The 22,257-nt window shown below is 38.7% G+C and overlaps 1 protein-coding gene across 2 annotated transcripts; it reads right to left on the bottom strand.

Moving 5' to 3' along the window:
• Positions 1–391: 391 nt before the first annotated feature.
• On the bottom strand, positions 392–21,768 carry LOC116308527 (alpha-1,6-mannosylglycoprotein 6-beta-N-acetylglucosaminyltransferase A). 2 transcript variants are annotated; one of them, XM_031718974.2, is made up of 24 exons: positions 21,646–21,768; positions 20,147–20,221; positions 19,289–19,500; positions 18,822–18,884; positions 17,935–18,024; positions 17,165–17,257; positions 16,186–16,257; positions 15,039–15,109; positions 14,130–14,228; positions 12,905–12,979; positions 11,864–12,025; positions 11,304–11,467; positions 10,494–10,625; positions 9,792–9,931; positions 8,715–8,845; positions 7,990–8,055; positions 7,195–7,281; positions 6,939–7,022; positions 6,489–6,551; positions 5,686–5,802; positions 4,750–4,824; positions 4,289–4,388; positions 3,738–3,795; positions 392–3,202 (listed from the first exon to the last, which is right to left on the bottom strand). In XM_031718974.2, the coding sequence occupies exons 3-24, from the start codon at positions 19,428–19,430 to the stop codon at positions 3,004–3,006; spliced, it is 2,283 nt and encodes a 760-aa protein (XP_031574834.1). In that variant the 5' UTR covers positions 19,431–19,500; positions 20,147–20,221; positions 21,646–21,768; the 3' UTR covers positions 392–3,003. The 2 variants fall into 2 exon arrangements, with proteins under 2 accessions (XP_031574834.1, XP_031574835.1); XM_031718975.2 differs by lacking the exons at positions 17,935–18,024; positions 18,822–18,884; positions 19,289–19,500; positions 20,147–20,221; positions 21,646–21,768 and having other exon boundaries at positions 16,160–16,257; positions 17,165–17,190.
• Between the last annotated feature and the right edge of the window lie 489 nt (positions 21,769–22,257).

Here is a 22,257-nt window from a genome sequence, read left to right as displayed (position 1 = left end):
TACCTGGTACTTTATGCCTTTTTTCCTGTTTCCCGGTAACCAAAAACCTTCTCTTATTCAAATGAATCACATCTTGTACTTCTCAGCAATAAGTTTCTGTTCATTGCGTGTCGGCAGTTTATCAGTGAAATTGACACATGATAGATTTTTCTTCTCGACGATTATCGCCAGCTTGATGGATTTTTTTCCTGCTTGCGTCAGTAACAATGTAATTGTGATTTTGTCATGTCATAGTTAGTATAGAAGTGGGACTTGTACTAGCTATGGTCGAGTCTATAAATATTATTATAATATATATTTTTGCTATAATAATAATAATAATAATAATAATAATAATAATTTATGGAAGTCAAATCAAAAAGAAAAGTAAAAGTAATAATAATAATAATAATAATAATAAAAGAAATATTTAATATTTTGAATAAATTCTGATATGATCAATGTTAGTGCATAGTTAAAAAAGGTAGTTCCCATGATAATCAGATACATCTGGATACATCTTTTGTTATTGAATAAAAAGTGAATAAAAACATATCAAGCTCTTGACATGTGATAATCACTATATCTTGACTGCACTCGACTTTCCTGGAGCGTTTTGCCAATCAAATGTGAAATTATTTTAAATTAACTTCCCACACCTAGTACGCATGGTTTGTTTCCCCTTTATTGTGAACATAGTTAATCAACTATGTTGTGAAATACAATAACCAAAAGCTGTTCAATGAATACAAGGTATCGGTTGTTTGAAGGGAAGATAGCGATTTCCGAGGGATAAATCCTATCCAGTGGATAAATCTATTGGATAAAAGCATCGACTTATCCACTAGCCTGTTTACAGCCGGACTTTACTCTCGTACGGACTTAACAGTTAGTTCGGCAGCACACAGGCTATTTATCCACTGGATAAGGATTTATCCACCGGATAGCGCAATCTGCCCTTCGTACAACCGGGCCCAGCTGATAAAAAAGTAGAAAATTCACGCGCGTGCGTGCTGAGCAAAGAATATAAACGCTCCAGCTTTAACCAATCAGAATAGCGAGATTCTCTTTCGGTAACGAAAGTTGAGAAACAAGTTTCAAAAGCAAATGTTAATCGAGACTTGAAATAGGATGATTGAATCGTCCAAACCCATCGAGCAAACCCATTATTGATTGAGTTTAGAATGTCCTTTTGAACACAATTATTTTACAGATTTAATAAAAGCTCAAGTAAAAAGCTCTCCAAGTGGCTGGGAAAGCAAACATTTTATAGGATTTTGATAAATAGTAACCAAAGTTTTAATTAAGACATGTTTCGGCTGTCCTACAGCCAGTGTCATTGATGAAATATTGCATGAGTGAACGGTTAAAAAAGTAGGTTAAACGAACAAAAGAATAACATTAAAATTAACATCACAAAAGATGACAAAAAGGTTACAAAGCTATAATTTACATGGGAGATAAGAGCTGCTGATTGAGTGACGGCTTCTCCCAGAGGATATGTATTGCTTTTTTTTAAATTTTACGACGGAAATCAGTTCTGTCGTGGTCCAATACCTAGAACCACTCATTCGAACACAAGTCACGACATTTCGAATAGCTTTAAAGGTGTTATCCGTGTAGGTGGTCATGTACACGCGTAGAGAGATGCCGGGTAGTCTCGCCGACATAACAGGAAATTCAACTTACACATCCCTTGACTAACCCTTTTCTCTTTTGTCTATGACTTTCTTGTAGGGCAGAATTACTTGTAAGTACAGGCAGCTTCTACTGCTGCAGTACTAGAAGAACCGTTCGTACAAAATTCCCCGACAATACAATCGATTTTGATATCTAAATTCGCGGATGAAGATCGTTTTTAAATAGTGGATACGCGAAGCGTATGAACGAGTTATTGTAAATTGAAACTTTTTCTATACTAGGAATTGAAATATAAATGTTAAATGTGGGATGATATCTAGCATTGAGCATGCACGCAGGTAATAAGATCTATTTTCGTATGTATTTATATAAGAATCAAGATCCAGGTTCAAGTAATAAAATAAAGGACGTCTAATGTTCATTTAAGCGAAATACGTCATTTGCACGAAGCCTGGACAGCGCCATCCAGCGGATAAATCCTTATCCTTATCAAGTCGATGCTGAAGATTTATCCATTGGATAGCGCTATCCAGGCTTCGTACAACCGGACCCAGATATATAACTTTCAGTTTTGATTCTAGACTCAGTTGAAGTGATGACAATTATAGAACGAGGTTGAGCAAAATATCGTGATTTGTTACTGGCGAGAAAGCAATTGTTCACCGATGCTGAAGGCAGAGGCAAATAATTGCTTGCGAGACACTAAAAAGTCACGACATTTTGTGATAACTGAGTTCAATGATTGTTTTATCCTTCAAATCACATTTTCCGTTTTCTTCTAGCGCTTTCGGCAGGTCTTGCTGTCTATCAAACATACAAAGGCACGTCATAAGGAAGCGAGCCATGTTAACAAATGCATCGTTACTGCGCATGAGCAGAATATTATTTGCAGCCAAACGGTTTTGCATCATAATGCGCATGAGCAAAATATTATTCGCAGGTAGTTATTTGTAGTTATCTCGGCCAATCGCAAATGACAAAACATAATTTGAATGATAAAATAATATATTGCTAGTTTGGTAGTTCGTAAATTAAAGACGCCACACTCAAATGAAGAAATAATTCGTCATTCAAATGCTCACTTCAGGTCAAAGTCAATACTCCAGTTTCGAGTTCTCTTTGCTCAGCCTTAGTCTAGATTGTGCGTAATAATATTCAACCATCCAACCAAAACCCGTGGCATTTTAATCAACTCGTATTGTTCCCTAGTACGTACATTCCTTTCTATACAATGGACCTTAATAAAAGAAAAGAACACATTTGTACACAATCGAGGCTAAGACTGAGCAAGGGCGAGCTCGAAAAGGGAGTATACTGAAAGTATTGTATGATTGCCGCACTTTGATAATACTGAGGATTTTGATTTGTATTCCAAGGCAATATTTACGTGCACTTTTTACAAAGTGCAACTTGTTGAGGTTTGAAGTCGCGGCAAGGACACAGACGAGAATAAATCGGTGAGCTTCCTGAGCAGCTGTAGATCAACGAAGTCTTCTGAAGCAAACAAGACTTGTCGACAGATGAACTTGACGGAGCGTGGAGAGAGTCCTTGGTCGATGAAGATAAACATTCTATTCCGTGTCTAGCAAAGGAAATGAATGTAAAGTGGAAAGTAATAACACTCAAGGGGATGACGTATAGATTGAAATGCGGAAATATTATGCCCAAAGCAAAGGGAGCCCAAACGTTTTTTGTCACAACAGTGTATTTTGAGTAAATGTAGGTAGTTAAAGATGAATCGCTTCTTTCAAAGATGTTTTGAATGTTTTGAATGAATATAATGAAGAGCTCAATGCACGTAAGGTGACTGTCTACTTTTGAGCGTTCGATTTGAGCCCACGATGAGCGCGCGCCCAAAAACAACTGAATAATCTACAAGATTTTATTGAAGAACCATACACGTTTTGAACTTCAAGATAGCAAAATCCTCAAATTTTGCACGGGACTACTTTTTATAAAGCTTCTTCGAAAAAAACTTGCGTTAAAATTTGCAAATTTGCATAAGAAAAGATGGCCTATTGCTTTGTCCCCTAGAACACAATTCCTCTGGGATATAAATGCAAGGGGTGTATTGGGCCATTAAAACATCAGTTGTAAACATGATTGTTTGAAATTACCTCTTGAAGGCTTCTAAATTATTTATGTCGTTGAAAAACGATGACTCGCATAGCAAACCTGAAAAGATTACTCTTATTTATTTTGTGTGTGTGTGGTTACTACAACGATGGTGATGAGGAGGAGAAGAAGAAGGAGGCGGAGGAGGAGGAGGAGAACAAAACAAGAAGAAGAAGAAGAAGAAGAAGAAGAAGAAGAACAAGAAGAGGAAGAACAAGAAGAACAAGAACAAGAAGAAGAACAAGAAGAACAAGAAGAAGAACAAGAAGAAGAACAAGAAGAAGAACAAGAAGAAGAACAAGAACAAGAAGAAGAAGAACAAGAAGAAGAAGAAGAAGAAGAAAAAGAACAAGAAGAAGAAGAAGAAAAAGAACAAGAAGAAGAAGAAGAAGAAGAACGAGAAGAAGAAGAAGAACAAGAACAAGAAAATTATTAAAAAGGCAAAGGCGAAACGAAGACGAAGGGAGAGGGAGAGGGAGAGGGAGGGAGAAAACGACAACGATAACATTAATAATCGTAAATATATCATAGAAATAATACCGACAACACATACCGTGTTCTTCACATGTCTCTGAACAAGACTTGCCCTGCTTACTGACATAAACATGAAGCTCTTCAACTGGAAGCCATTTCTTGCTTTGATCACAAAAATTCTACAATATTTTAGAGATTCTAATCAATTTAGCAATATCACATAATTTAGTATGTTTATCGGGAGTCACGGTAGATGTGCGCAATTAATACGCACCCTGCACCCCCTCCCCCTCCCCCTTTGTGAGTGGAGCTGTTTATCAATTATCTGATCATTAGTAGTATTTCATGGGCTTTCAATGTTTTTTTGTTTTTTGTTTTTGTTTTTTTGCTGGTACTCCGGCTTTCCTCTCCACACGAAATTCACCCTCAATTGTGAATTTTAAACACTTGAGTCAAAAGCCTAAGAATCGTGAAACAGTGAGACTGAAACAGAGAAACTGAGCAACTTTCTCACATTTAAATTTTGTGGATTTATTTTACCTGGTTATTGACCAATGCATTGACTCGCTCCAGCATCCCTGCTGGCGTCCACTCATACGGAATATAAGGACGAACCTAACAACAACAACAATAATAGTTCGTATAAGATACTAGTTAGGTATAACGCAATCTTTGACGATTTACATGGCATAATTTTTTCTGACCCGGGTTTGGCTTCACGAATTTGCAACGTCCCCTGTGATTAGTTAGGTTTAGGGGCGGGGTTGGGGAAATGTCTTCTTTTTTTTTTATTGTTCTACACATGTGCGCCCTCCAATAGGATAACATCTTGCAAATTCGTGAAGGACGACCCTTTTTTCTCACAAGTGTCGCGCGCAAAATCCTTACGACACCAATTGCTTCGTGTACAGTAAACCGACCGCACAACTTGCTTACGATTACAAATGGCAGGTAAAACCTGGCGTAAGGATGTTGTTGTTTGAAAATTAGCCATTCCGAGGTTGAGCGACTGACTGGGTCGAGTTGGCATTGCAGTGCATTGATTGGCTGTTTTAGTGGACGGAAAATACGTCATCTTTGAAATACGTCACCTAAAACAGTCCCACAATGCAATGCAATGCCAACTCGACCCATTTTGTCGCTCAACCTAGGAAGCCTAATAGCACCCCCTGTCGCTAAATCTGGGGAATTATAGCCAAATCCATAAAGTAAAATGTTTTTGTTACACTGTGTCATGTATAATGTAAGAAATATTTTAAAGGAACATCAATCTTAGCCTATGGCTAGTTTGAATGGTCTCCCAGTATAAATAAATGTAATTACAAAATAGAAGATAAACGTCTTCAGTACATGCAAGTACAAGTACAATACAAGTGAAGTACAACATATAAGGTATGAAAAATAGCTGATTATAACATTTAAAATATTCAAATGTGAACAAAAACAACAGATGGTCTATCTTTACTCTATCATTACCTTGCTGTTAAGGATTTCTTGAACAGTCTTTTCTACCTCTTGAGTACTATTGATGTCTATAGTGTACACGTAGGGTTTTCCAATAAACTTTTCAGCGTAAGGATGTTGTGAAGTTAGCTGGAAACAGAGGACAGTTTTAGACAGTTTTATTTAAGTGAATGACTCAATAAATGAGTATACAGATAAACGAATGAATAAACGAAAGAACGAAAGAAGAACGAATGATGGACGGGGAAACGAAAGAACGAACTAACAAACGAACGAACGAACGAACGAACGAACGAACGAACGATCGAACGAACGAACGAACGATCGATCGAACGAACGAACGAACGATAGATCGAACGAACGAACGATAGATCGAACGAACGAACGAACGATCGAACGAACGAACGGACGGACGAACGATCGAACGAACGAACGAACGAACGATCGAACGAACGAACGAACGATAGATCGAACGAATGAACGAACGAACGAACGAACGAACGAACGAACGAACGAACGATCGAACGAACGAACGATCGATCGAACGAACGATAGATCGAACGAATGAACGAACGAACGAACGAACGGACGAACGATCGAACGAACGAACGATCGATCGAACGAACGAACGATAGATCGAACGAAAGAATGAACGAACGAACGAACGAACGAACGAACGAACGAACGATGAACAAATGGATACGAATCCTAATGTAAGTATCATAACAATATAAGTCCATAACAACCAATCAAATTCAAGAGTCTTGAGTTTGAATGGTTATTATGGACTTACTAATAGGCTGGAGAGGATGTACCTTTCTTGACGTGGGCTTCTCTTTAAAGAAGGCTGTATTCTCTCTACTGTGTGGTGGATCAAGCTGTATTTAAAAAAAGCACGCTACATTAAAAATAATCCGTTCTAAATGTAAAACAGACGTACTGAAATAGGAGGAGCGCAAATTGGCAATTTCAAAAGATAAAATTAATAAACCTTTCGCGAATATAGTATTTGTACAAAATCCCAAAGGAAACTTCTTGTATCTAGGCAGACGACATCAGACAATATATATACGTTTAAATATCGATCTGATAACGCCATAATGAATGAGAGAAAAATTTGCATATTCGGACCCCTCGCAATTATTTGTTTCTACGCTTCGCGTATCCACGAGTTAAAAAGAATTGACATCAGAATTGTAAAAAAAATAGAAAATTTACAGAGAATGTATAGTTAGTAGGGACATACAAGTAATTTTAATTCTTACTTTTGCGTTTAGAAAAACAGATCCATGAGCGATGGCTTCTAGCGGGGCTGGCCCATCATATGGAAAACCCAGACCAATATATATCTAAAACAACAATGAAAAAAAAAACCTGTTAAAATGGCAACACCTTAATTAATTGCAGTAACAGCAAACGAAAACCTCACCTTGAATAGCTGTTTGTCTAACTTTTCAAAAAACACTTTGAACTTTTAAGTCAGAGACACCTTTTTTAAGAATAAAATATTTATTAGCTAACCTTGGTTTTACTTAACAATTCTTGATAATCTCTTCCGTTCATTATACGATGGTTGGTTACGTAAGAAGGGACGAAGGTTCTCACTCGCTGTTATTAAAACAAAAAGATAAAATAATGAAAAAAAAATATATAAATATATTTATATATAGGTCGCTCCATCATTTGCCCACTCATTCGTTGATACCATTTACACCAAGCATGCAACTCACGCATTTTTTTACTCGTTCACTGTCTCAACACTTACTCACCCACTGACACTAACCAAGTTTCAAGTTTCAAGTTTCAAGTTTATTTTTACAAAAGTATGTCTATATTTACACAAATTATCACCAAACCCACTCACCGACATGGCCACTCACACATCCTTTACTTATTCACTCTCTCAACGCCAAAAAAACCCACTTGCACACTTACCAAACCCACTCACCGACCAGGCCACTCACTATTAAATCACTTTTTTTTTCTTTAAGTGTCTAGTCGTTCTAGCGCTTTCGCACTAATTGGGGACACTTTTCGCTCACACGCACTACCGCTACATTTAATATTCACTCGTTCACTTATTCACCTTGCATCCACCTACTCATGTATTTGAGTAGCCCGAACGCGCACTTGTTCACCCACTCACCACCCACCCGACATCCACTCAAGCACTTACCAAATCTGTCCACCGACCAGCCCAATCACTTATTCACCAAATCATACATGCACCCATTTAGACAATTGATGGATGCTGAGAATTTAGAAACCGGCACACGATTTAAAATGCAGTGCTAATATGGACAATAAGATATTTACCGCTCCAGCAACGGTTCCATGCAAGTCAAGGTACTTTGATAACACTTCCAGGTACTTTTCCTTGAACTGAAAAAAATAAAATGAAATAAAAAATGAACATGTTTAATGGATGATACATGGAATAGTATGAAGTACCATTTCCAGGGGTTTTCACTTGGACAATGATGATATCGAATGATGTCGAAACGTAGTGATATTTTTATTTCAGTCTTTTGTTTTTCTAATAAATATTATTTCTAACTTTGCATTTCATCATTTAGCCAGGCAACTCTATCGGGAATTTTGGGATTAGGACGTCGGTTACCCTGTGCATCGGGCAGTAATAATAAACTAAAGGAGACTTGTAAAAAGAAAAATATGAGGAAAACAAAGTTTGCTTTTGGCACCAAAATTTAACCAATTAATGTGGGATTCCTGCGGATTTGGCGGGAAAATGGTAAATTATCCCCCTCCCCTGTGATCGAGACCTCGCTTCGTCGCGGAGAACAACACAATCAACTATACTGCAATTATAATTGGGAAGAAAACACAAGCATTATGCCCGCGGGTGACCGTGGGCTGCTATATGGTCACCCGTGGTCATAATGCTTGTGTTGTCTACTAATGTTGAACAGGTGTCCTGCTCTCTTGATAGTTAAATGATTGAAGTTGATTATGCATGTTTCAAGGATTATACAATAAGTAGAAAGGTTTTCTGTGCATATTATTATCAACTCTCCGCATACCATCCAGAATCTGGCGTCCTTTCCATAAACCAAACCTATTGGTTTTTTGCCTGGCTCAGTTTTGACTGGATTGACTTTATCCATCGCCACTTCAACCACGAAACCAAGAAACGTGTTGTCAGGCGTGTGAGCTGTAATTACAAAACATGAACATGAATAAGTCTTAATTTTCGCCAGCAAAACAAACAGATATATACGAAGAACGACAACCTTACATAAACTAATGATACAGCCACCATTACATTTACTAATAATATAGCTACTATTACCACTACGTTTTGTAAGAACGAAAATAAAATAACCGAAAGAAACATCATGAACATCAACAACATCCTGCTACTGCTACTGCTACTGCTACTGCTACTGCTACTGCTACTGCTACTGCTCCTGCTATACTGCTACTGCTACTGCTATACTGCTATACTGCTACTGCTACTGCTACTGCTCCTGCTATACTGCTACTGCTCCTGCTATACTGCTACTGCTCCTGCTCCTGCTATACTGCTACTGCTCCTGCTCCTACTGCTGCTGCCGCTGCCCTGCTTCTGCTCCTGCTATACTGCTACTGCTCCTGCTACTGCTCCTACTGCTGCTGCTGCTGCCCTGCTTCTGCTCCTGCTATACTGCTACTGCTACTGCTACTCTGCAACGGATACTACTCCTGCTATACTGCTACTGCTACTCTGCAACGGATACTACTCCTGCTATACTGCTACTGCTCCTGCTATACTGCTACTGCTCCTACTATAGTACTGCTACTGCTCCTGCTATAGTACTGCTACTGCTCCTGCTATAGTACTGCTACTGCTACTGCTCCTGCTATACTGCTGCCGCTGCCCTGCTTCTGCCCCTGCTATACTGCTCCTACTCCTGCTACTGCTACTGCTCCAACTCCTGCTATACTGCTACTGCCCCTACTCCTGCTGCCGCTGCCCTGCTTCTGCTCCTGCTATACTGCTACTGCTACTTCTACTGCTACTTCTACTGCTACTGCTACTGCTACTGCTACTCTGCAACTGATACTGCTCCTGCTATACTGCTACTGCTACTGCTCCTGCTATTGCTACTGCCACTTACGGAACATGGTCATAAATTGTCTCAAGTGTAGGTTTTCTCCGCCCCACGTAGATCGTTTTTTCGTTAGTGCAGGTTTAGAAGAATCCTTATAATTGAACTCCGCTTCTGTTCCAAAGGAATCTAATATTCGTAGTCTACACCTGAAACAACACAAGTATTCCCGGTTTTGCATAAATGTTCTATGTAATCAGATGCACACACTCACACAATAAACCTCCTTTGGATATATAAATATGGGGTGTGATAATGAGCGCATTGCTGTATTGCATAATTGTGAAGATGGCATTTGTCTCATACACACTACGTCTAGCTCCTTTTGATGCACGAAAAATAAAGGATTTAATAGCAAGTCCTTTGTGTATTGCATCACTGTGAGGATGGCATGTATCTGATACACGCTAAGCCGAAAAATAGAGGAGCAAATGACAAGTTTAATTTGCTATAGCACATATTCTTTAGTCTCGTTGACAGCTAATAGTTATCAGTGTTTGACCACCATTTGGAACAGATAATGAGTTTCAAATTTGTTATTAGCAATTTCTAAATCAAGCAACTATGAGAAAGGCTCCCATTGCTCCCATCTCCCCCCCCTCCTTTGGTCGATCGAATAAGTCATTTAAAAGATAGGATACATTGTTGAGTTCCAGGTATTTAGAAGCCATTCACAATGAATGCAGTACAGCAAATGTTAGCAATACATACCTGTACTGTGAAAAATTAGGACCGAGTTCATGTTTGAAGAATGTGATTCCAACATAATCTGTAAATATCAAGTCATACTCGTCTATGCGGGATTTACTGGCACAGGTTTTGGACTTTGGTATGTTAAGGTGGCTGAAAAATATACACATTAAAAAACATAAAAATACAAAGAAAAGAGCTTTATATGAACGATTTATCTTCAAATTTGGTAAACTGATCCAAATCTTCTGCAATTTCATTGTGGTTTTCTTAAAGTCTTATTTCATATAATTGAAGATGTCGGGGCCAAAAGGGGTAGATGATAGGGAATAGGTCACTCCAAACCAAAAGCAAGTATGGACAAATAGCGACAACCTTAGAGGTCTAAGATGACTTTAGAGTAATTCAGCTGTACTTAAATAGTTCTCGAATCTTAAGCTTTTCCTTTTGGCTTACAAAGCTTTCCGCGCATGTTGTAAATGGACGTGATCGGGTAAAGAGCAAGGAAATCAGCGTGGTCAAATAGCTGGAAAACTTCATAGTATGGAGTGGCGTGACATGCCGCTACTGTGACGACGCTGTGTGATATCACTGCACTATGACATGCCGTGACAAAGATGTCTGATGTCAGCACTCTGTGACAGGACGTACCTGTCACAATTAAATATGATTTCATTATGCAGTGACTGGTTCAAATATTCAGTCAAGTCCGTGACCGTGCAATGCCGTTTCACCCTTACACGAAATCTACTCGGCCTGGCACGTGATCAGGTCATGTTGAATTTTAGAACAATGCCAAAAATGACGCAGGTACGTAAAGGGCGTGCATACTTTTTAACTTCTTCTCTCCTGGTGCAAAGTACAATATTGTGACCCAATATGAATAATGCTGTGATAAGATCACTCCACTGTACCAGCTCCCCCAATGGAGCGCCTGTGAATGCTTGCTTGAACCAACTCGGGTTGTTAGCAAATGAACCCATGTATAAAAATATCTGTGAAAAGTAAATATAGAATTAAGCAAGTTAGAAAGAAAGAATATACAGATAAAGATGTTGTACAGGATGGTTACGGTCTACAAGTGTAGCCAATCCCTTGATCCTTCTTGGCGAAGATCATGTTGAAGACATCATACGACGTCAATAGTATTTATGCCCTATCAGTGATATTTTCACCCACCTCCGTCCTCATATTACAGTAATATAGTGATGTTGTACCATTTTTATTTCACCACTGATGTTATACAGGGTGGCTACGATTCCTAGATCACTCTTGGTCAACATTTGATAGTCACATAACATTACATCAAAATATTTGTCCACCTTCCCCACCCCCTCCTTCCCCTGAATTCAGGCTATAGTTATTGAGTATTCATTTGCTTTATTTATTACTCTTTTTGGCCAGTGATGTTGTACAGGGTGATTACGATCCATAAGACTCTCCAGTCCTTTGATCCATCCTGGCCATAATCGTCTGATTCTTTGCCTCATCCATCGCCAATGATCTGGCTTCATCATCGCCATTAGGTCATAATCATTTCTCTTTAAATAAGCCTGAATCGAAAGTGCAAAAAAAACAAAAAAACAAAAAAAAAAACCATCATTATCAATTTAGATGTCTTTTCTTTTTAGGTGCAGATTTACCAAGGACTGAATAAAAAGGGCGTAGCGATAGTTCGCTTGTCTCCCCCCACATTATCTAGGCCGGTCTTAAATTCAAATCCTGGATTTGCTATTCGAGGGGATTTCCCATAAATAAATTTCCCTTGAGTTGTAAATAACAATGAAAAAGCCACCATATTGACGTCAACCGTCAACCAACATGGCGGCTGTAACGTAACATACACCCCAACAAAATAACCATCTACATAAAACTTATACAGTCAATTCAAAAAATGTTGTCGTCGACCAACTCAAACCTACGCGACTGGACCGAAAGGAATTCTGGGTAGTAATCATTGAAGCCGAGTGGACTCCATAATTTTATCTGACTAGTTATGCAGCTAGTTTACAGCACGAACCTAGGCCAGCCGGAAGTGTTGAAGGAGACGTTTTTTAATGCCTTTATATTTTCGGAATTGTGAACTGAATCATTACTGCTTTGTTTTTCTTTCCCTAAACCCAAAGACATGCATTTAATGGATTGTTTCTCGCCATTTTTATCTTAGTACTAGCGGGAACAATTAATTCAGAACGAATATTTAACCGCTTCAGTGATTTTTACCCATATTCCTTTCGGTCCAGTCGAGTAGGCTTGAGCCGGTCCACGACAACGTTTTTTGAATTGCCTGTATAATAACAGTGAACTCGTAAGGTAACCTCTCGTGGAAACCATTTTCTAACGAACTTGTCAATAAATGTGCAGTTTGCATAAGATAGCATAGATTATTCATAGCATAAGTGCGTCGCGATTAATGCGTCACTAGTACTAACCTCTTTCCTAGGTCTATCAGTAATGGGTTCCCGCATTCTTTTGCGATACTCCAGAAGAGGGCACCATGACTCGACCTTTAAGAACACAATACTGTTAATAACTGGATCACGATAAAAATACTGAAATGCTATAAATGTTGATTAGCTATTCCGAGCGTCGAGGAAACAAAGCTGGGTCCAGTTGGCATTGCATCGCATTGACGGACTGTTTTAGCAGGGCACGAAATTAACATTTACACCCACTGGCAAAACCCTGCAAGTAAGTTTAGTTCTCATTAGCAAAAATTCCCAAGTCACTAGCGATCAAACGTGGTGAATAACAAACGTTACTTGATGTGGGTTCTAAACTTTTCAGTCCTTCAATTTCTGGACTGTGGTCATACTCGCAAAACCTAGCTAGTTCAATTTTATGTCTTTCGCTGAATACATAATTTTAACCCGAATTTTGCGAGTTTGCGAGCGTTAATTTCGTGCCTTGTTTAGGGGACATTTCTAAGATGGGGTCTATTTTTTTTAGTCTAGTTCAGTTTTTTTCCTCAAACTCGGAACGAATGATAGGGGATGAAAGTTGGCATTAATTCAACTGATAAGCTCGTCGTCCTCTTTTAACGTCTCTAGTTGATTAGGGACGGGACCGCCATTAACGTGGTCATCCTAGCCACGTGAAGGTTTAACCATTTGCAGATGTAATTAAAAAGGCAGCACCTTCTCCTTATTTATCCTGAGACCCTAAGTGTTGTTCCAACCGAGGCTTGAGTCACGACCTCCCACACAACAGACCGAGGCCCAAGCAACTGAGTCATCCCTGAGACGGTAACCATTGCCATTGAGAACGTTCAAAGACAAAAAGTACCTCACTCAAATATATCACACGTGGGTACCTCACTCAAATGTATCACGCGTGCCTCACTTAAATATATCACACGTGTGTACCCCACTCAAATATTTCACACTTACCTCACTCAAATATATCACGCGTACCTTCCTCAAATATATCACACGTACCTCACTCAAATATATCACACGTACCTCACTCAAATATATCACGCGTACCTCACTCAAATAAATCACTCGTACCTCACTCAAATATATCACACGTGGGTACCTCACTCAAATATTTCACACTTACCTCACTCAAATATATCACGCGTACCTTCCTCAAATATATCACGCGTACCTTCCTCAAATATATCACACGTACCTCACTCAAATATATCACACGTACCTCACTCAAATATATCAGTATTGAGCATGTGTCATCAGGGTCTACTGCATGCTCTTGGACGTAACATCGATAGTGACTGTCCCAGTATTCTCTTATCCACTGTTATCATTAAAAATACAGTCGGTCAGTTAGACGCTTTGCATCATCACGTGGTGGCCGCCATGACAGTTGGCAGCAACAATTGAATCCGGTTTAATTTACGTAAAAAAAGTTAGTTTCCCCAGCGGAATGAGACTGTTGTTGAGCTTCCTGTCATGTCTGCCATCACGTGATGGTGCAAAGCCTTTACAACAATATTCGCGGTTTTCAAAAATTAGCGCCAGGGTAAATATGTACTTTTGATTTCTCATGTATATTGTGAGCTGAAACTTTGTCTTCGTATTCAGTGACGGATCCAGGTGTGGTTCCGTGAGTTCCATGGAACCCCCTTTTTTGTAAGACCTTGTGAAGCCAATCATGTTCTTTACGCTCAGCAGGAACTTGTGGATAAATTGAATATCCCGTAAAAAGCTTTGTGAAACTGACGTTTTTCCGACGAAGGACCAACGTCCGATTTACGGTGATTCAACTTATCCACAAAGTTACTACTGTTTTATTCAGAAACACCGACGCAGCCCACGCAGGTACTCACAAGTTATCACCACTCAGTTCTTTACGCTCAGTAGAATGAAATTTATTGGAACCCCCTCTTTGTGAAGCCAATTTTAGCAGCTTTTTCGTTGCGGCCATTTTGGAACCCCCCCCCCCCCCCCCCCCCCACTTAAAATTCCTGGATCCGCCGCTTTTATTAGGGAGCTATTATTGAGGGGCTCTTTTCATTAAAATTTGCTACAGCTGCTTGGTTTTGCAGATAGGGTTACGCGATCTGCTGATACAAATAGCACATATAATGAAAGAGAACATGCTTACCTTAACTTTTTCTTCGCAAAATGGAAACAGCCAATCTTGTGGAACATTACATGTGCTATTTATTGAAAATTCTAGAATAGATAGAAATCGAAATGATCTATATAAGAAGAAAAAGAAAAATTCTAAAAACCAACCTTCATTTTCTCTGTACCTTTTCCATTTCTCTGTACCTTCCTTTCACTTTATCTCCCGTTCCCTTCCATTCCCTTCCATTCCCTCGCCTCTCCTTTACTCTCTTCTTCTCAATTCTTTTCGCTTTGTTATGAGATCAAGTATGTAGCCGTAAAAACCGTCCAGGTCGTACAATCTAGCACAAGTAGTCTCGTTAATAATACGGGTATTTCTTTGTTATGAGATCAAGTATGTAGCAGTAAAGACCGTCCAGGTCGTACAATCTAGCCCAAGTAGTCTCGTTAATAATACGGGTATTTCTTTGTTATGAGATCAAGTATGTAGCAGTAAAGACCGTCCAGGTCGTACAATCTAGCCCAAGTAGTCTCGTTAATAATACGGGTATTTCTTTGTTATGAGATCAAGTATGTTGCAGAAGTGTGTATGCAATGTACAGAATATACTTAGTGCCAATAAACGCATTAGTCGCATGGATAGCTAAATATTATTGAATAAAAGATGAGATCGTCACAATCCACTGTTTTTACAAGGGTGTCTGAGTCTTGTGATTGTCAAATTGGCGCTTTATTTTAAAAGTGACGTAAAATACGTCTGAACCTAATCTTTTCAGGAAGCCATTTTGAATATCACAAAATGGCACAAAATGGGAGAACCTACATAGCACTAGCTCAGTTGATGTAATGTATTCAGAAAATCTATTGTATTAGGTGGAACCACTGTATTTTTATGAATACATTATATCAACTACCTGCTACGGCTCTCCCATCACAAAATACATCGATCAATCATCACAGACCCTCTTTCTGAGTTTGGTCGAGAGGAATCTGGGTAAGCAAAACTAAATTATGTACATACGATGAAACTAGACTTGTTTAATGCATTGTGACAGTAACATTAATGGTTCATGCCTTGATTAGGAGTTGTCAGTGAATGGTGATTAAGGATATGGTTATTTTGGTATTATTAGTTATTAGTCTGTACAATATTACCCATAACGCTTAGTGCTGTTTCTCACCAACACGTGCTGTATCTTTACTGTTTCTTGCGAGTTTCTCCAAGCGATAATTGATAGCCTCTAGTTTGACAGCTGTCAAAAAATGTACGTCAGCCATGAATGTCGTAATGAAGAATAGTCCTTCCTCTTTCGATGCATACCGCTGATTTTGATGACCACAGACTCGTACAGGTTTAGCCTCGTATATAAGTTAGTCTACCCTGGGTTGCAGCGGCCCGTGTGGGGCTTGGGGGCGAGGGAGAGAGGGGCCTCCTCCTCCCTCTCTCTCCCTCGCCCCCAGGGCCCACACGGGCCTCTGGAACCTAGGGTAAAGTTGGTCATACAAGTCGATGGTATTTCAAAACATTCGTGTGGTTCAAGTTCTTCAAAATACGGTTGATTTTTGTGAACCATTTGACCGATTATCAACTTGTACAGATGAGTCTGTAGTCAAGGATCACAGCGGTATTTAATAGTAATGATCTCAGCTGTATGTAAACTCTTGTCCCCACACCCATGTAATTTAATAAAGCATTTGTACAGTTTGTAAATGCGTTTTTTTTTTTAATGTCGAGTTGATGTTTGAGTGGTTGAGCAAATGCGGAGTTGACAATTCAAAGATTAATTCTTTCTGCTAAACGCAGGTCTAGATTTTCTTTTGTAGCAAAAATGTGTCGCGTCTAATAAGCGGATTGCCTATAACTACGCGCTGAAGTATTAAATATGAAACCTGCAGTATTAGTCATCTGTACTGTGCAAGATACTGTAGGTGGTCACAGCCAGGGTTTCTTTACGTCCTCCGTTGTTCTTTTTTCCTTGCAGGGTAAGGCAGTGTGGAGAGACGGAACCGCTGTGGTTGTCGTAGTCTCCCCCACAGCCGCTTTTAGTGTCGTCACGCCACGCTTTCTCTCCTGAGTAGAAAGCGTTGCGTGACGACACTGAAAGCGGCTGTGGGGAAGACTAGGCTTATATTACCCGAGCCCAATTGCAAACCACTTACCAACCCCAGAAAAGCTCTGTTTATCTCTCTTCAGTATATCTAATTGCCTTTCCAGTTTACTCAAGCGACTGTTCAGCGTATCCATACGATTGTCTAAAAAGATAATGGAAACGAATAGATTAGGTAAAACATGAATAAGGATACCTGTGATGAAAATCCGTGCAGACAATTGTAGGAAAATCTTAAGAAACAACGTTAAGAAAACACGTAGCCGCTGTCAAACATCAACGCATGCGAAGTATTGGGAAGTTTTTTGATGTTTAATTTTGGAGTAAAAAATAAAGATTAGTACACTGAATGGTTTCGTTTCTTCTCTTCTCTTCTCTTCTCTTCTCCTCTCCTCTCCTCTCTTCTCTCTTTTCTCTGGCTTTCATGATCGGAAAGAACACGTTGTGCAACATTGCAACAAACGGATACGTCGTGCAACATTGCGTGCAAAATTACAGCCAATGTTGCTGACTTAGGTTAGTTTTCTACTTCAGCAACGTTGCGTGCAACAAATTGCGTCGTGTGAGATAAATCGCAACATCGATTGCCTGCAAGATTGCGTGCAATGAGGCGCCGTGCGTCCATCTATGATAGCTATCTTAAAATAAAAAAATAGCTTCCCATACACTATGTTCTAAGACTTCATCAACCACAACGCGCAGTTACGGTCACTGTAAGATGCGGTTCCTTTAAAAAAAAGGTCGTTTATATATCCTTTACCACTCATACGAAAACTGAATCTTACGTACTACAGTATTTATAAGTCTCTTGGAATTACGTACCACTTATAAGACTTTCGGACTTTGAAGGTACTCGTTCGTTTATTAGTCTTTCAAGTTGATCAAGACGTTCTTGAAGCTTCGAGGAAATATCTATATAAGAAAAACAAACAAAAATGCATGAAAGATGTGTTTTAGTAAAGAAAACTTCTGTCATTTATCATGCCGTATATTATATAAAATATGCCGCTATAAAATAATTTCTTTTTTTAGCAATTGAACATGAAAGACAAAGGAAGAAAGACAGACAGACAGAAGGTAAGGAAGAAAGACATAATGACCGACTGACTGACTGACTGACTGACTGAATGACTGACTGACTGACTGACTGAATGACTGATTGACTGACTGAATGACTGACTGATTGACTGACTGATTGACTGACTGAATGACTGACTGACCGACTGACTGACCTCAGACTGACTGACTGACTGACCTCAGACTGACTGACTGACTGACCTCAGACTGACTGACTGACTGACTGACTGACTGACTGGCTGACTGACTGACTGACTGACTGGCTGACTGACTGACTGACCGACCGACTGACTGACTGACGCACTGACTGACTGACTGACCTCAGACTGACTGACTGACTGACCTCAGACTGACTGACTGACTGACTGACTGACTGACCGACTGACTGACTGACCGACTGACCCACTGACTGACTGACTGACTGACTGACTGACCGACTGACTGACTGACTGACTGACCGACCGACTGACTGACTGACGGACTGACTGACTGACCTCAGACTGACTGACTGACTGACCTCAGACTGACTGACTGACTGACTGACTGACTGACCGACTGACCCACTGACTGACTGACTGACTGACCGACCGACCGACTGCAAATAGACAAAAATTGTTGTCTGTTTCAGTTACCTTTGGATTCTTGGTATTTTAGTCTTCTTTCTAGCAATGTGATTCGGGATTCGTCGTCTTTGACTATGGAAATAAAACAAATGAAAACGAAATGTTAAATCCCTGTTATGAGTCCTGGGCTTTTAATTATTTTTTTTAAAGGTTTTTTTGATGTTCTTATAACCGGAAAGGCTCATAGTCGGAGAGGGCGGGAGGGGAGGGGAGGGGGTGGCTTATAACTGGAAACACATTTGCGTAAGCAGAAATTTTACGCCAATTCAAAAGTAGTTCGTATTGTTGAAGTTATGCATTCTTAACTTTAATTTCCACAGCGGTGTTTGTGAATATTTGGACACTGAATCAAGGAACACAGCGGTATTTCAGTTAGAATTACGATTTTTTTCTTCATCAGCGAAAACAAAACCGAGGAATGATATTGATCTATTGATATTGACTATTTGGTTTTAAATAACGTTGTTTAAAGTTACCTTTGTCATTGCCGCGTCTACCAAAGTCTGTATTCACGAGGGTATTATAGTTATAAACAAGGATAATTATGAATAGCAATGAGAAACAGAATATCAGTCGCGTCACTATCCAGATTGGCAGGGCAGGTGGCGTTCGTTTCATTGCTTCAGGCTATGGGCACGTAACATCGGGACACAGGAAGTTAAAACCATATTTTTTAGTACATAAAGATCTAAAATAAATAAATAAATGATGATTGTTACTTATTTACCAGTCTCACAACCTGCCTTCCTAAATACCTTCTGACTGACCAAGAAAGAACTACAGTACATTCACATTAACCAACCTCACCTACCTAATTACCCATTTAACCCAACTGATCGAATGACTGACCTACATATACCTACAAACTGAATTCATCAGTCTTAATATTTACACCAATCTGCTTAGCAACTGACTGGTTGAACTAAAAAAATCTCTTTTTACCATGACTTGGAAATTTCTCGAGAGCTGATTGGCTTAGACCCTTAGTCGATTAGAGGCTAGACCTGCTTGTGCTTTTGACATCTGTCACGCGCACTGAGCGAGCGGTTTAAACGGCTTTTTCAAACTATTTACTTGTCTTTTTGTTCAATTTTTTCGACTTTGTTATGGTAAAAAACAAATCGAAAACTTAATTCGATTTGTTAAACCTACTGATTTCATCAGTCTTAATAAATATACCAATCTGCTTAGCAACTGCTTGGCTGAACTAATTTAACATATATATCTACCAACTGACCTTATCAGTATTAATAAATACAGCAATCTGCTTAGCAACTGCTTGGCTGAACTAATTTAACATATATCTACTAACTTAGAAACAGTACCATAAATACCTGTCTTTTATAAATCATCAGTTACTCCAGATAAGTCCAATCTTTTACTCATCAGCAAGAAACAGGACTGTCAACCTACAAAAATAAATAAAGCATACATAAGTTGTATTATAAGCTTATAAAAAAGTTTGGAAAATGCATGAATAAGTAATAAGGGTCCAAGCCAATCCAGATTTAGAAATCAGCTAGGTGACATGAATAACATGTAAACCTTATACAAACTTTACACTGAAAATGCTAATTAGATACAACCACTAGTGGATGTATACTGTTCTGACACAGCACTAGTAGTTGTATCTAATTAGCATATGAATATTCAAAATGTTTAAAAGGATTTATAAATTATTAGTGAATTTCACAAGTTGTTTACGATATGAGCATCCGTGTTGGATTGGCCATACAATCACTTGCCTCTGGCTCCTGGTTGTATAGCTGATACAACACAGCTTGCCCATATCGTAAACATTACATAAAAGCCCATTTCTTACCAAACATCAGAACACAAACCCTTCACTAAACCTGTATGCCTGTTCTTAACCAACTGATACAAACCCATATTCCCTGCCTTTAACCAACTAATACCTGACAAGCATGTAGCTAGTCCCAATGAGTCAATACAAACATTAAAAATGTATACTATGTAATATACCGCAAAATGAATAAATGGTGAGAAAGCGAAAAATATTTTTTTAAATATTTAGATGCTAAAAGCCTGGTATGTTTTATTTTGACTCATTCAATTTCAAATTACAACACATTAAGAATTTATGAAAAACTATATAATGCAGCAAGTAAAAACTTTAATTTATAGTTATGTAAATATTGTCTAATTTTATTGTTTTGTTAAGGGACCCTTCTCAAAATTGTTTTGAATGCGAGGATAACCCGGAAATACAAAAGAAATGCCATAAATTCCATGGGGAAAAAGTGTAATCTTCTGTAAGGCCTGTAGTATTGAATCCACGATACTTTAGAGAAGGGCCCATAAGTAGTAGCGTGTTTAAAATCAGTCACACAACCACACCATAGTTTTTTCATACGGCGTGACAGAATTATTTGGCGCCATTTTCCTTGATAGATACAGTAATACCCTTATAAACTTCCAAAAATAATCATTAGTGCAATTTAAGACTTCCTTGTGTAAGCAATTATAAGACTTCGTATGTCTAGCAAAGATTTCATCTCAAATTTGAAGACCTAGAAGCCTCGCTCAGCTTCAACTTCATACGACCCGTGTCAAAATCGTTGTTTGTCATACAGCTTTAAATAGGGGCTAAACAGCTAGAAGCGTATACCTAGCAATGTTACGTTTATTTTTATTTAAGTACAACTTCACTAAGATAAGTGAACAAGTAGGGCTGCACAGCTACACAAATATTAGTTTCATGATTTTGTGAGCGAACATAATCAACGTACCAAATCACACATCAGAACACGAACACATGAAACCGTTAAATCAAGCACGACAACCCAAATAATATTACTTCAACTAATTTTACCTTAAAGTTGACTCAGAAACAGATTTTCGCTGTTAAAAGTGTCATACAAGAGGATATTTTTGAGGAAATTCATGACTTCGTGTTATTCGAGTTCTTCAGTCCTAATGCTCATTTGTATGTGTCACGCACACTTTGTGATGTTTTGATATTGTGTTACGCTATGTTTGGCTGAGAATAATCACTCTCCAGGGGTGGGTAAGGGAACATAAAATTCAAAATTTAGCGTCTTATAATCAAATCGTCAGATAATAATTTCAGAGATAGCAATTTCAGAGATAGCAATTTCAGAGATAGCAATTTCAGCGATGGTAATTTCAGATATAAAACTTATTATGCAATGACATCAGTCTTTGCTTCGTCTCCTTTAATTAGATCGATTCGTATGCCGATTGCGAACTCCGTTATAGTCCCTATGTATTGGTAAGTAAAAGTCATTCAATGAATTTAAATATTGTATCATATGAGCTCTATTATAGGGTGGTCTGCATGCATTTAGGCCTAAAGTATATATCATATTATAAGATATTCGAGATATAACGCGCGCGCTGATTGGCTGGCTACCGTGTTTATATTAGCGGACAGAGACACGCTCGCGCGTATTATCATTTAAAA

Source organism: Actinia tenebrosa, unplaced genomic scaffold, assembly GCF_029948245.1.
Source record: "Actinia tenebrosa isolate PJP-AT-01 unplaced genomic scaffold, QUT_ActTen_1.0 PGA_scaffold11__36_contigs__length_13525064, whole genome shotgun sequence".
NCBI classification, from domain to species: Eukaryota; Metazoa; Cnidaria; class Anthozoa; order Actiniaria; family Actiniidae; genus Actinia; species Actinia tenebrosa.
This window is presented reverse-complemented; position numbering and strand designations above follow the sequence as displayed.